At 47.5% G+C, this 13,224-nt stretch overlaps 1 protein-coding gene across 5 annotated transcripts in view; it reads left to right on the top strand.

Annotated features, from left to right (window-relative positions):
* Mfsd4a (major facilitator superfamily domain containing 4A) overlaps window positions 1-13,224 on the top strand; it is a 47,313-nt gene that overhangs the window by 21,035 nt on the left and 13,054 nt on the right. For 2 of the 5 annotated variants that reach the window (XM_006249791.3, XM_063272533.1), the window contains 3 exons: window positions 3,798-3,868; window positions 5,811-5,931; window positions 7,562-9,676. In XM_006249791.3, coding sequence (XP_006249853.1) covers window positions 3,798-3,868; window positions 5,811-5,931; window positions 7,562-7,617 — 248 coding nt within the window. In that variant the 3' untranslated portion in view covers window positions 7,618-9,676. Of the gene's footprint in view, window positions 1-3,797; window positions 3,869-5,810; window positions 5,932-7,561; window positions 9,677-13,224 lie in introns of those variants that run through there. The other 3 variants (XM_063272534.1, NM_001109069.2, XM_039090963.2) reach the window with 2 other exon arrangements.

Below are 13,224 nucleotides of genomic sequence, written 5' to 3'. Positions count from 1 at the left end.
TTTCTGGCTTCCTGGGTCCTCCAAGTGGGTTCGACAGGTGGGTGAGATGCATCTCAAATCGGGGGATTCTCAGGAGCAGCCCTGACCTCGATGGAAGTGAAGGCAGAAACAGCATCATCAAGCCAGTGTCAGCGCCCATCCTGAGAACAGGTCTGAGGGCTACTGAGAACAGGATGGAGAACAGGGCACATGCCCAGGAGACACAGTCCCTTCCCCAGTTCATCCCAGCAGCAGGGGAAGCAACTCCCTGGGGAACAACGTACTCAGACTCTCAGTCAATTAAGTGAGGAAACAGGGCCCCTCATGTCAGGCTCTTTTAAAGATTTATTATTTATTTGTTTTACGTATATGGGCACCCTGTCGCTGTCTTCAGTCACACCAGAGGAGGGCATCAGACCCCATTACAGATGGTTGTGAGCCACCGTGTGGTTGCTGGGAATTGAACTCAGGACCTCTGGAAGAGCAGCCAGTCTTAACGGCTGAGCCATCTCTCCGGCCCCCTCATGTCAGTTTTGAGAGACGAGCTGCTGGTCCAGTATGGCGAGTTCTGCTGGATGACCACTCAGTTCCATATTCCCGTGACTCCCCACAGTTGGGGCTTAGAGCCAGCCCTTCTCATCATTCACTCGCTTGGCATATTCAACAGTGCTGGGCTGTCCAACGTCCAGTCCCCTCACTGCTTTCGTAGGTCAGGACCTGTCTCATTTCCCTTCGGTCTTCTCTCCATCTGGTGCACTGGCCCAGCATCGTGTCCCCCTGCGGTTCCACACGCCCTGGGCCCAGGCTCCTCCGAGTGGAGAGGTGGCCTGTTCTGATGGCATCGAAGTGTGGGGGTGTCACATGCTGCTGCAGCACAGTGGCTTCCATACCCGCCAGGGAGCTCCTTTTCTCTAGAGCCTCTCAGGGCTGCAGTCTAGCCACACTCACTACCTGGAGTTCCTTGGTGACACAGAAATCACTTTGAGCCACCACGCTTTGGCCACAGCCACACTCGGTCTAGACTGCCTCCATCTGTTCCCCAACTCCAACCTCATGCACTTCCAGGAAATACCCCTGACCCCTGTGGAAAGGGCGCCCTCTCCTCTGTGCTCCACTGATGCTGGCCTGTCCCTGCTCTATGACCTATCACACAGCTTCTGCACCACATCCTCTCCAACGCAGTCCCAGAAAGGGACAAAGAAAGGGTGTAGGCTTCGAGGTCACCATACACACATCAGTCCTACCTCCTCCATATTTGCAGGTCTATGACCTCAAGTGACATCATTTCTTCTCACTGAACCTCAGTTTTCTCTCTTCCCTTTTTATAAAAAAAAAAAAAAAAAAAAAAAAAAACAACAACAACAAAAGATGTATTTATTTTATGTATAGGAGTACACTGTCACTGTCTTCAGACACACCAGAAGAGGGCATCAGATCCCAGTACAGATGGTTGTGAGCCACCATGTGGTGGCTGGGAACTGAACTCGGGACCTCTGGAAGAGCAGTCAGGGCTCTTAACTGCTGAGCCATTTCTCAGGCCCCAGAGCCTCAGTTTTCTTGTCTGTCACATGGTAGCTCACACCTGTAAAAGTAACATTTGGGAGGCAGAAGCGGACACATCTCCATGAATTCTAGGCCAGCCAGAGCTACATAGTGAGACCTGATCTCAAAAAAAGAAGGAAGAGGAGGAAGAAGGAAGGGGAGGAGAAAGAGGAGGTGGCAGCTGCTTACTTCTGTTGACCTGGGTTGTACCTCAACGGCAGAGTACTTGCCTTGCATGTGGAAGGCTCTGGCTTTGCTCCCCAGCACCACAGAAACAACCCCAAACCAAACGCTGACCCCGTAGGAATGCTCGGCATGGGAGAAAAAGCTCTCGATTGTTTGGCATTCCTGGCAGCTTGCAGGCCTCCCTACCTCTAAGTTTATGGCACTATCCCTGATGTTCAGAAGGATCTCGGGTGTTTCAAAACAATGCACAGAACAGACTGGAGCGCTTGGAACTCAGAGATGGGGGCGGGCAGTGTTCAATCTAGAAATCTGATCAGATGTGAGCTGCCCTAGACTGAGAAAAGGATGGGAAAGGAGGGTTGCTAAGGAGGAAGGATGTGCAAGGGACAAGGTTCGAGCTCAGGCAGAAGGGCGGGGATCAGCTTGAGGGAGACAGAAAGATCTGGAAGGAAGTACAGCCTTCAGCAGATGTGCAAACCTTGGCCACAGTATTACTGATAAGCTCTGATGTGTGCCAGGGAACCAAGGGGGGGGGCAGCTGTAACCCTCCTGGAATGTTGTCTGGTGGAGACAGAAGGCCATTGGCTAGTGCAGTCAGATTGTGCGGGGAACAGGGACACTTAGGGTGAGAGGAGAAGCTGCCATTCCAGGTGTGGGGACTGTGGAAGATGTTCCAAAGGAAATCTAAACTCAGACAGAGCCCATAAACTGGTGGAAGGAGAATCTTCAGCAGGCAGGTAACGGACCAATCAGAGTCAGGCCGTGACACAGGCTGTGATCACAGTTTATCCTGGCCAAAAGGTAGCTTGGGAGCCAGCAGTGTGAAAGATGACCTTGCAAAGCACACAAAACATTTAGACTTGTCCTGAAGTACCGTCCTGGGTCAGCACTCTAGAGAAGCCATAAGATGTGTCGAGGGGCAAAGGGCGAGGGTGTTGTAACTGGCCTTGGATTCCATGTCTGGTGCTAAGCTTAGGTTCCGAAGGTCTCAGATCCTTCTGGAAAGGCTGCCTGTGATCAGACTGAGACAAGTCCTGCATGCCAGGCTACAGAACTCTATGAGTGATTGAAGGTTTGAGAACAAGAGACATCCACACAGTAGAATAGAAACAGTACCAAAGTAGTCAAAGTCCAAGGTGACTTAGGAACCCATGGTGTCATACTGCACCCTGCTTCTCCACTGGGGTTCCTGGAACACCACTGGCAAGCTGCCGGAAGAGGGCAGAACAGAGTCCAAAACCGGTGGTCCATGGTCTGTGCTTTCCTTTGACAGACCAGAAGGGGAAACAGAAGATTCTGCGTTGAATGCTGTGGTTCCCAGTCTCCTGTGTACCTGGGTGCTGTGACAACCACTGGGAGTCGGGAACTGTGGTCCCTGCTCCATGCTTCTCCTCAGAGAGAAGGCAGAGAGCCCAGGACTGGGGGACCTGGTCTAATTCAGAATTAGAGTTAAGTAGGGGCTGGAAGAGAGAAGATCTTCCTCTGGAGTTTAGGTGATGCTCTGTAAGACTCAGGCCTTCCCCACGGAGATCTTTAATGAAGAATCCTCGCTTGTTCATACTGCTTTATTCCATGGTGGATGTGAATGCATATACCTTACTCAGGGTGAACCAGGGATTAAATACCTTTCTCGGAAAGAAATGCCCACGAAATGCTCATCCACATACCTCATTAGCATGGAGATCTCCAGGTGTTTATGTGACGTGACCCCGTGCCCATGGCTCTCAGCAGAGTGTTGTGGTTACCCGGTCCAGAGCAGGTAGAGGCAGGTAGGGAACGGCTCCACTCCTGCTGTTCTCAACTCTGAGGTTCCAGAGTTGGAGCTCATTCAACCTTACCAATCTTTTAATTTTTTTTTTTTTCGGAGCTGGGGACCAAACCCAGGGTCTTGCCAAGCGCTCTACCACTGAGCTAAATCCCCAACCCCAACCTTACCAATCTTATGCCATTCTGGTAACAAGGTCCTACATGTCCTACATGCAGTGGTCACTTACACCTTCCAGAGGCATCCCAGAATGCTCTGGGTTCTCGTAGCTCACTTCCACCTCTTCAGCTTGCTCTCACTCAACCTTCCCTTCTCATTTGGCCAGGTTGTGCGACCACGGTGCTGGTGACTGGGGCAGGAATTGGTGAGATGGTCCTGCAGATGCTGGTTGGCTTGGTAGGTGGGGTCCTCTGGGGGTGGCTGGGGGTTACTCCTCTAAGCAGGTGAGAAGATATAGCCATCACCTTTAAGTCCAAGCTTCCTGAGTTCCGGCACAGCCTGCAGGAACCCACCAGGCTGGGGCTGTTTCCTTTTCTAAGCCAGCCAGACTCAAAAACCAGGTCTCTGCATGTGGGATGTGGAGACCTTAATGACCAAATGCATGAATCCAAAGCAAACAGAGATGTCTGGGCCTGGGGCCAGGGGGCCCCCATGGGAATGCTGTTGGCTCTCAAAGCCTAGTTAGTGTGCCCTGCTGCCGGCAGTGTTCCTTATCCATCCTGCCCAGGCCCCTGTCTCCCAGTTTATAGCAACGCTACCCAGGACCCCATTCATGTCGTGCCTGCCCTGACCACTCCCTCGATTTCCTTCAAAGTGACCATGTTACATTTGTTTCCCAGGAAGTCAAACATTAAAACCAATTTACTTTCCTTGACTACCGTAACACAGATGCCAGTCTTTACAGCACAGGATCCTGAGACATCAATACACTTAACAGCTTGCCCTAGGTCAGTTGGCTTTCAGTCACAGCCAGCACTGAAGCAGAGCCTGTGTTGTGTAGTCCCCCACCCCATGCCCTCACAGCCACGGGAGCCTCCTTTCTCTGCCTTCCTGCCTGACAGAGAGGAAGGGTTACATTCTGGATATCTGCGCACTGAAATGCCATGTCTGGGGTCTGATTGGCATGCTTGCTTTTCTTCCTTCCTTCCTTCCTTTCTTCCTTCCTTTCTTTGTGTTTTTAAAGGTTTCTCTGTGCAGCCCCCTGGGTGTTCTGTAACTCAGAGATCTGCCAATCAAAGGTCTGTGAGCCACCATACTTGACGTGGTGTGATTTCTTAAGTTGGTGGACTATAAAAGTTCTATTTGCTACTTTGACACATTCTAAATTTCATAATAAAAAGTTAAGGGGCTGGGGATTTAGCTCAGTGGTAGAGCGCTTACCTAGGAAACGCAAGGCCCTGGGTTCGGTCCCCAGCTCCGAAAAAAAGAACCAAAAAAAAAAAAAAAGTTAAAAGATGATACACACACACACACACACACACACACACACACACACACACACACCTTCACCAGAATTCCAGCTAGGCTTATGGCATCTCATATGTTTGAAATGTCAATGAACTGGGCTGGAGAGATGGCTCGGTGGTTAAGAGCACTGACTGCTCTTGCAGAGGTCCTGAGTTCGAATCCCAGCAACCACATGGCAGTTCACAGTAATGGGATCCGATGCCCTCTGCAGATGTGTTTAAAGACAGTGACAGGGTACGCATATAAATAAAAATAGATAGATAGATAGGTAGATAGATAGATAGATAGGTAGATAGATAGATAGATAGATGATAGATAGATAGATAGATAGATGATAGATAGATAGATAGGTAGGTAGATAGATAGATAGGTAGGTAGGTAGGTAGATAGATAGATAGATAGATAGATAGATGTGTGCATGGATAGATAGATAGATAGATGATAGATAGATAGATGATAGATAGATAGATAGATGATAGATAGATAGGTAGATAGATAGATAGATAGGTAGGTAGATAGATAGATAGATAATAGATAGATAGATAGGTAGATAGATGATAGATAGATAGATAGATAGATAGATAGATAGATAGATAGATACAATGAAACGTCAGTGATCATACAATGTCTTCCAGGAAGTCTTAGAACACAGATCTGAAAGAATATATGTAGTATAGACAGGTGCAACGCTGGCTTTACAGCAGGATTCATGTCTTCACCAGATTTGTAACTTTGAGGAGACCTCCCCCACATTCTTGCATCTGGTAGGATGGCCCCAACTTGACTAGGAAGCCAACCAGGGCCCAAGGCAGCCATTTTCCCATGCACCATCAGGCGGGATTTTAATGGCTGCTGTGTTCCTCTCTGGCAGATCTTTCAGGCCCAGGGCACTTACAGTTTCCTCGTCTGTGGCGTGATCTTTGGCTGCCTGGCTTTTATCTTCTACATCTTGCTCCTGTTTTTCCACAGGATACATCCTGAACTCTCATCAGGTAAGAAGAAAATTCGTGTCTACACAGAGGGGGGAAACAGAGCAGGGAGGGGAAAGAATGGGAGTCTAACAGTCGGAAGCGCTGTTATGCTCCAAATGAAATGCAAGGAAGTGTTTGTTTTCCTGAGGCTTCCCTTTCCCCTCTTCCCCGCTTCCCTGTGATTGTCCACTGGAGTCTGAAGGCAAGAGCGGGTGAACAGGCTGACTCATGGCTTCTCCACTAGCAGAGCGGCACAGACAGTGAACCTGTCTTCCTGGAACCCCTTTAGAGTGAATCCTAGTGCCAAAATCTGAGCGCCTGAGAGGGTACAGCCTGCCTCCCTGGCTGGAGTTAGCCCAGTGGCCTAACTAGCCCTTTTCTTACAGTTTGGGGTTTTGATTCTTGTCGAAATTGTGCCTTTGAAAAGAATTTTTGGGGGAAAGGGGGGCAAATAGCAGGGAAGAGCTCCCAAGAGACCTGGGCTGAGGTAGTACCAAGTCTGTTTTTGTAACTGCAAGGCCCTTGCCTAATGACTACAGCCCTGCATCAGGCAGTTGTTAGCAGAAGGTACCCAAGCTGAGCCAGCACTCTCTCTGAGAAAAGAGAATAACACAAAGATTGAAGAACTGCTCACAGCCCCCTCTCTCTCTAAGTGGCCATGTTCACCTTAATACTAAGTGCAGAGCCAGATGTGGTGACACAGGCCTTTGATCCCAGTACTAGGGAGACAAAAGGCAGGTGGACCTCTGTGAGTTCCAGGTCAGCCTGGTCTACAGAGTGAGTTCCAGGCCAGACAGGGTACACAGTGAGACTCTGTCTCAACAAAAAACGCAACACGAGGAAATCAAAACTCGACTACAGAGGTCCAGTAAGAGAGGCCACACGGCTTTCCAGAACAGCCTCTGAGATGGCAGGTGGTAGCTTCTGTCTAGCCAATCCCTCTATAGAGAGGGTCACTTCACAGTGTTAACACTTAACAGTCACATAGACAGTCAAGATGGCTCAGCACGTAAGGGTCATACTGATACCCCCCAAGACTGAGTTCACTCCCTGAGACTCACACGGTGGAAGGCGAGAACTGACTCCTGTAAGCTGTCCTCCGACTTCCACACGAATACTGACCGTGGCACGCATGTTCCCCACCACACACGCACATAATCAATATCTCAATGAAGACTGCCCTTGAAGAAGACGCAGAGGAGGAGGAAGAGACGATGATGATGATTGTGACCATGGAATGACTAACAGTTCCCATGTTCCTTTCTTTTTTTTTTTTTTTTTTTTTTTGGTTCTTTTTTTTCAGAGCTGGGGACCGAACCCAGGGCCTTGCGCTTCCTAGGCAAGCGCTCTACCACTGAGCTAAATCCCCAACCCCTCCCATGTTCCTTTCTTATGGAGAACAAACAGGCTTTTCCCCCCAGCCCTAGACACTAGTCTCAACTGTCCCTGTTAGCACTTCACCAGAACTTGATCTCGATCTGACTTCCCACAGTGCACACACACGTGCACGCACAGGCACACAAGTGTACCTGTCAGACTGTGGGCGCGCATGTGAGCACCAGAACAGCAGAAAAACCACCAAGTTTGCTTGCCCTTCTGGAGGAAGCTGGGGCCGCCCACATCTGCTACGTGTTTATGTTTTCTTTCGTAGTTCTTACCCAAGACAAAGCCCTCGGTATGGAGAACTCTGACTGCTACCAGAGGTGAAGAGCTCAGCTTCTGGGCAACAGGGTGACCAGACTGACACAGGAAGCCAGGGTCCTACGGGAGGCTTCTCTTGCCACCTTGTTTGTGTCTTCCGTCCCTGAGTCTTCCCTGGACAAATCCAGCACCTGCCTGACACTTTAGCTGTCTTCCTCTCTGGTTCGGACTTCTCCCTGACAACCAGATGGGAGGATGAAAGACAGCCCTCACGCCTCTCCACACGCCACCCCGAGCATGGGCTAAACTCTGCATTTGAGATCACGTTTAGTTGAGGTTTAAGAAACATACTAAAATCATGTCATTAATCATTGCTAGGTATAGATATATTTTAAATTAATCAAAACCCTCTGGCATGTGGAAAGGATTTATGTGTTCTTCACTTACCCAAGGTCCCAAGTCCCTCACATCCCTCCTGCAGAAATCGGTCTATTGGTGTCCTAAGACAACAAAGGAAATGTTGAATCTCACTTTGAGACCCTAGTTCAGTGCTGCACCGGGCTAACTCAGACAAGCTCTAGAAAGCCGTTTGTTAAATCTTCATGAGAGCTAGTAGCCATGGCTAAGACTTAAGTTATTATTATTCTTTTTTTGAGATGACATTTCTCTGTGCAGCCCCAGCTGTCCTGGAACTTACTCTGTAGACCAAGCTGCCTTGGAACTCACTCTATAGACCAGGCCACCCTCACTCACAGATATCCGTCTGCCGCTGCCTCCCAGGTGCTGGGATGAAAGGTGTGTACCACTACCACCCAGATTAAAAAATAATTTGTAACTAAACTAAGGCAATACTCAAAACATCACTTTCCAGTTTCATATGTCTGATGATTCTGGCCTTAGAAGCTGTTCAGGAGTGTTCATGGCACCAAGGTGGTGGCATTTCTGTGGCAGAATCCTGCTGGGCTCCTCCCCTCAGTTCTCCTGGCAGCCCACTGGTAGTCCAAGGCACAGAAATGGGAAAAGCTGTGCTGCTGGGAACAGATGGGTTTCCCAGCACCGCCCTGCTGATGAGCAATGCTAATTGGTTCAGAAAGCACAGGGAGAATGAAATGGACATCCTATTGTTCTTTACCGAGATCCTCAAGGTACAGACGAATTTTAAAAATTCGCCCATTTGGAATTTTATACCTTTTATAGATGAAAATTTTATACTGTGTCAAGATCTTTTTTTTTTCTCCACATAAATCTAGGATTGCCTAATAATTCAAGCCGCGCAGTATACAGAGAGCAGTGTCAGTGTGCAGAAATCAGTGTGTGTCAGGAGTGCCCACTTCTATTCACAACATAGGTTAGTAATCAGAGACTACACCAGCCTGGACAGGGCTGGGTGCAAGGCTTCTGGAATCACCAACATGGCTGTCACGGAGACTTCTGAAAGGGACAGAATGTTCTGTTACAGTTTATCTGTGCGTTCTCTGGGCATATACATGTGTTCATGTGAAAGTCAAGCGGACCATGGTCCCAAGGGCTGTAGTTCACACACTAGGCACCAGCAGAGCAGAGATGGACCAGGTATTAGCCTTCTAGCTGTGACCCTGGAAGCCCCTGTCCCCCAAGCATCTCCAGCCTTGCTTGTTTTTACCAGTATGATGGCGTTTCTAAAAGCACCCTACCTCACAGGAATTCTGAGAGAATTAAGAGTGTGTGGAGCATCTGCTACGTGCCCTACATGGGAACTGCCTTCCAAATGTTCATGTTTTTACTTTTATTACTTTCAAAGCACCGTAAGCAGCTTAGAAGTCATCTACATTTGGTACAAACTCTAAGTCAAACAAATTTAACTTTGAAATGCCGGTGGCCTAAGCAAATCCTTTTAACTATATTTATAAATACTTATAAAAGTACCTCATGCTAGCCAAATTAAAATCTAACTATGGTGACTGACCTGGGCAAAGAGAAAGCGGTTGTATTTTTCTTGTAGTTTTTCGAGAAAACATCCTTTTTATACAGATCTAGAAAGAAGAATCGCTGGTTATACCTACATTGATGACGATTGATGTGTTAATACAGAAAATAAATTAAGACAAATCTGATACTTTCCTAAAAATAAAGTATTTTAAGCCTAGTAAGTGTGTCATCCATCTTGAAGGGTAGTCGACCCTTTATACTTAAGACCAAATGGTCTAGTGCTCTAGAGATGGTCTCTCTTATAGGTTCACGTGATATGCATGCACACACTCACAAACGCATACCCCCCATATATGATACACACATGACAACTGCATATGCATGTATGTAGTAGGTACATATGTATGTAGTATGTATATATGTATGTATGTATGTATGTATGAATGTATGTATGAATGAATGAATATAGTACACATTTGAGATCCAGGGCAATACTAGAGAAGGTACCTGGGGTTTCATGTATTCTAGGCAAAACTCACCACTAAGCTGCACTTCTAGCTCTTAAGACCTTTGTCGTTGGGGATTTGGCTCAGTGGCAGAGCGCTTGCCTAGGAAGCGCAAGGCCCTGGGTTCGGTCCCCAGCTCCGAAAAAAAGAACCAAAAAAAAAAAAAAAAAAAAAAAAAAAAGACCTTTGTCATTTCAGAGTGTCTCCCTGTTCCCAGATTCCTTCTGCAGACTTGGGAATCTAAGCCACCAGTACTCCTTGCTCCCTAAAGGAAGACACAGTGACATAAGGGGCTCCTTTGTTTTGTTATTTGTTTGTTTGTCTTTTTGAAACAGGTTTTACATTGCCCGAGGTAGAGTAGATCTTGCTATGTAGCTCAGATCACCTAGAACCCCCGATTTTCCTATTTCCACACCCCAGGTGCTGGATTACAGGCACACATCACCTCAGACAGTTTATGTGCGTCTGGGGATCAAATTTAGAGTACACAGGGGAGGCAGGCGCTCTGCCCACTGTGCTATATCCTCAGTTCACAAGTTTCTTGCAGAGATTGCATTTACTCAAAAGACAAACAACAACAACAACAAAAACAAAACACCTACCATGCTCAAAGCAGAGGCTTAGGTGCAGTTTCAGCAGTGAATGCCAAGTCCCTGCCTCACAAGGACTGCAAGGTCAAAGCCATAGAAGCATCGGGTAAATATATAACATGTCACAGGGTGATGGAGTACTGTTAAGAAGCAGGGGTGGGCGTGGGAATGGCTAAAGATGCTCTGGCTATCTTACCAAGAGGACATTTGCCACACAGGAGCAAGCCAGGCGGGTGGGTGTCAGGTAGACCAGGAGAGGGCCTTGAATTGGAACGTTTCATAGAATCTGACAAGCAGCTGGCAGGCTGGTCTGGACCACAAAGCAGACAGACAGTGGCAAGAAATAGGGGTGGCATGCTATCCTGGCCCAGGTCACATAACTGGGGTACGAATGTAGGTTTTTCTGGGGGACATGAACTTATTGACAGACCATCACATGGCATGGTTCACACGTTTGAAATAGTCACTCTGGCCGTTTGAAGGCGGTGGGACTGAGATCAGCTCAGATACAACTGCAGGACTGGAGAGGTGACTGTGACTTGGGCCATGTTGAAAGCAGTGTCAATGGTAATGATGAGTTCAATCGGAAGGTCTGACAGAATTTGCTGATGGATTCAGTATGAGAGAAAAGTGATAGTCTTAAGCTGAAGGCATCTGACCCATGCCGGTATGAGGCCATTTTGAGGCAGGCAAGCACAGGGAAGACTCAACTTGGCTATGCATAAGGTACTTAACAAGCCGAGACCCTGCCGACATCAAGCTGCACACCCCTCCCTAAATAAAGCAACTGGTAACCCAGAGCTCCCTAGCAACCCTTAGTAACTTACATTCTGTGCCAAACACATCCTGAAACACCTTGGGGTCTGGAACAATGGGCCCATCCAGCCCGGACTGGTTTAGGGTATATATACATACACACACATATATATATATACACATACATACATATATACATATATATATATATAATAAGACATATTGTCTTAAGGAAAATCGCTATTCACCACCAAGCCTATACATGATTAAAGGAATATATGAAGATCAGATGCATTATGGGAAAGGACCTGTGAAGCAAACTAAGGTTTATATAATTCATATATGCTATACCATACCTGTAGAGGTCAGAGGACAACTTGAGGTGTTGGTCCCTGTCATTCCATCTTGTCTGAGAAGGGTCCTTTACTGCTGCACAAACCAAGCTCACTTCTGGTGGATTCTTCTATCTCGGCCTCCCATCTCTGAGAAGAGCAGCAGTTCCCAAACTATGGGTCAGGACCCTTTTAGGGGTTGCCCAAGTACATTGTAGCTATCTTCAGACACACCAGAAGAGGGCATCAGATGCCATTACAGATGGTTATGAGCTGGGATTTGAACTCAGGACCTCTGCAAAAGCAATCAGTGCTCTTAACCACTGAGCCATCTTCCAAGTCTGAGGCCATGTCTTTCTTTTTTATTTTTTTAAATGAATGAAAACAATTTATTAACCCAGCATCCTTTGTTCTAATGCTTCTTGGTGGCAGTTGCCACCTGTCCAGCAGTCCTGTGCGATCTCTCTCTGTCCTGAGGTCCTTTTCCACCATTTTCAGCTCCTCCAGGGCATGGAGGACCCAGCAGGCCACACTCTTAGAGAGGCCATGTCTTTTTAAAAACCATTTTGCACATCAGTTTATGATGTTATCTTGGCTATCAAGCCAGCTGCTAGACTTGGTAGCTAGAGCTTAAGGAGAAGTTATGTAACTTACAGTGTTCATAGACGAGGAATGAACTCACCTAGTTAGTGGTTGTAGGGAGATTGGGAGATTGAGCCTGGAGTTCTTCAAAACCTAGAGGTTTAGGAGAAGAACTGATGCGGTAAAAATGAGAAGCCACTCAGGAGTCAAAGTGGTCTCCCAGAAGGTACGGGAAAAACAAACATCTCAAGGAGACATCAGTGCTTGTAAGAGGTTAACAGGTTTGAACAAACACTGGGCTAGATGGGAGAGGGATTTTGGGAAATGACCAGTGTGTTCAAAACACATAGGGTTAACACATACAGGGCCAGCATCTGCCAGGACCCTCCATGGCTGCTGAAATCTTTACTTCTTTGACAGTCTTCTACTGTGACAGACCACTGTACTTCTGAGTGGCTCCTGAGGATGTCACTACACGATCCCTCCAATGGCAGGGGTATTATGACAAATGTGTGATCCTGGGACTCTCAAGCATTGTCTCCTACCTAATAAAACCCAAAGAGTGAGGATGTTTGCCATTAGACGCCTCTATAAAACACAGACAAAATGGTACCTGCAGTCAGTATGCTTCGCCAATGGTGCCAACAGTTAAAAAGGCCGAAATGGTGGCTTTCTCGGGCTTTTCCATTGAAGGACCTGGAGCTTTGGGTATTCTAAGATGCACCCTGAGACTGCAAGAAGCAAGAGCATATTTCTCAGGTCCTCTGAGCTCAGCATACCACTAGGTAATATATCTGAACAGATTCCCAGGAGAGCCCTTCACTGGCTCAATGATGGTCAAGCACTGCCTGGAGACACTCCCAGGGCCTGTGTTCTGTGCACCAGCCATCTGGTATGCTCTGGGTACTTAATCTGGAATAAACCTGTGCTCTCTGATGCAGTCAGGCCACCCATTAGGCCTACTTCCTCCATCACGTTCCAAGCCAATTTTTAGAAGGC

The sequence above is a fragment of the Rattus norvegicus genome, chromosome 13, assembly GCF_036323735.1.
Source record: "Rattus norvegicus strain BN/NHsdMcwi chromosome 13, GRCr8, whole genome shotgun sequence".
In the NCBI taxonomy this organism is placed as follows: domain Eukaryota; kingdom Metazoa; phylum Chordata; class Mammalia; order Rodentia; family Muridae; genus Rattus; species Rattus norvegicus.
The sequence above is the reverse complement of the archived record's forward strand: the minus strand, read 5'-3'. Positions and strand labels throughout refer to the sequence as shown.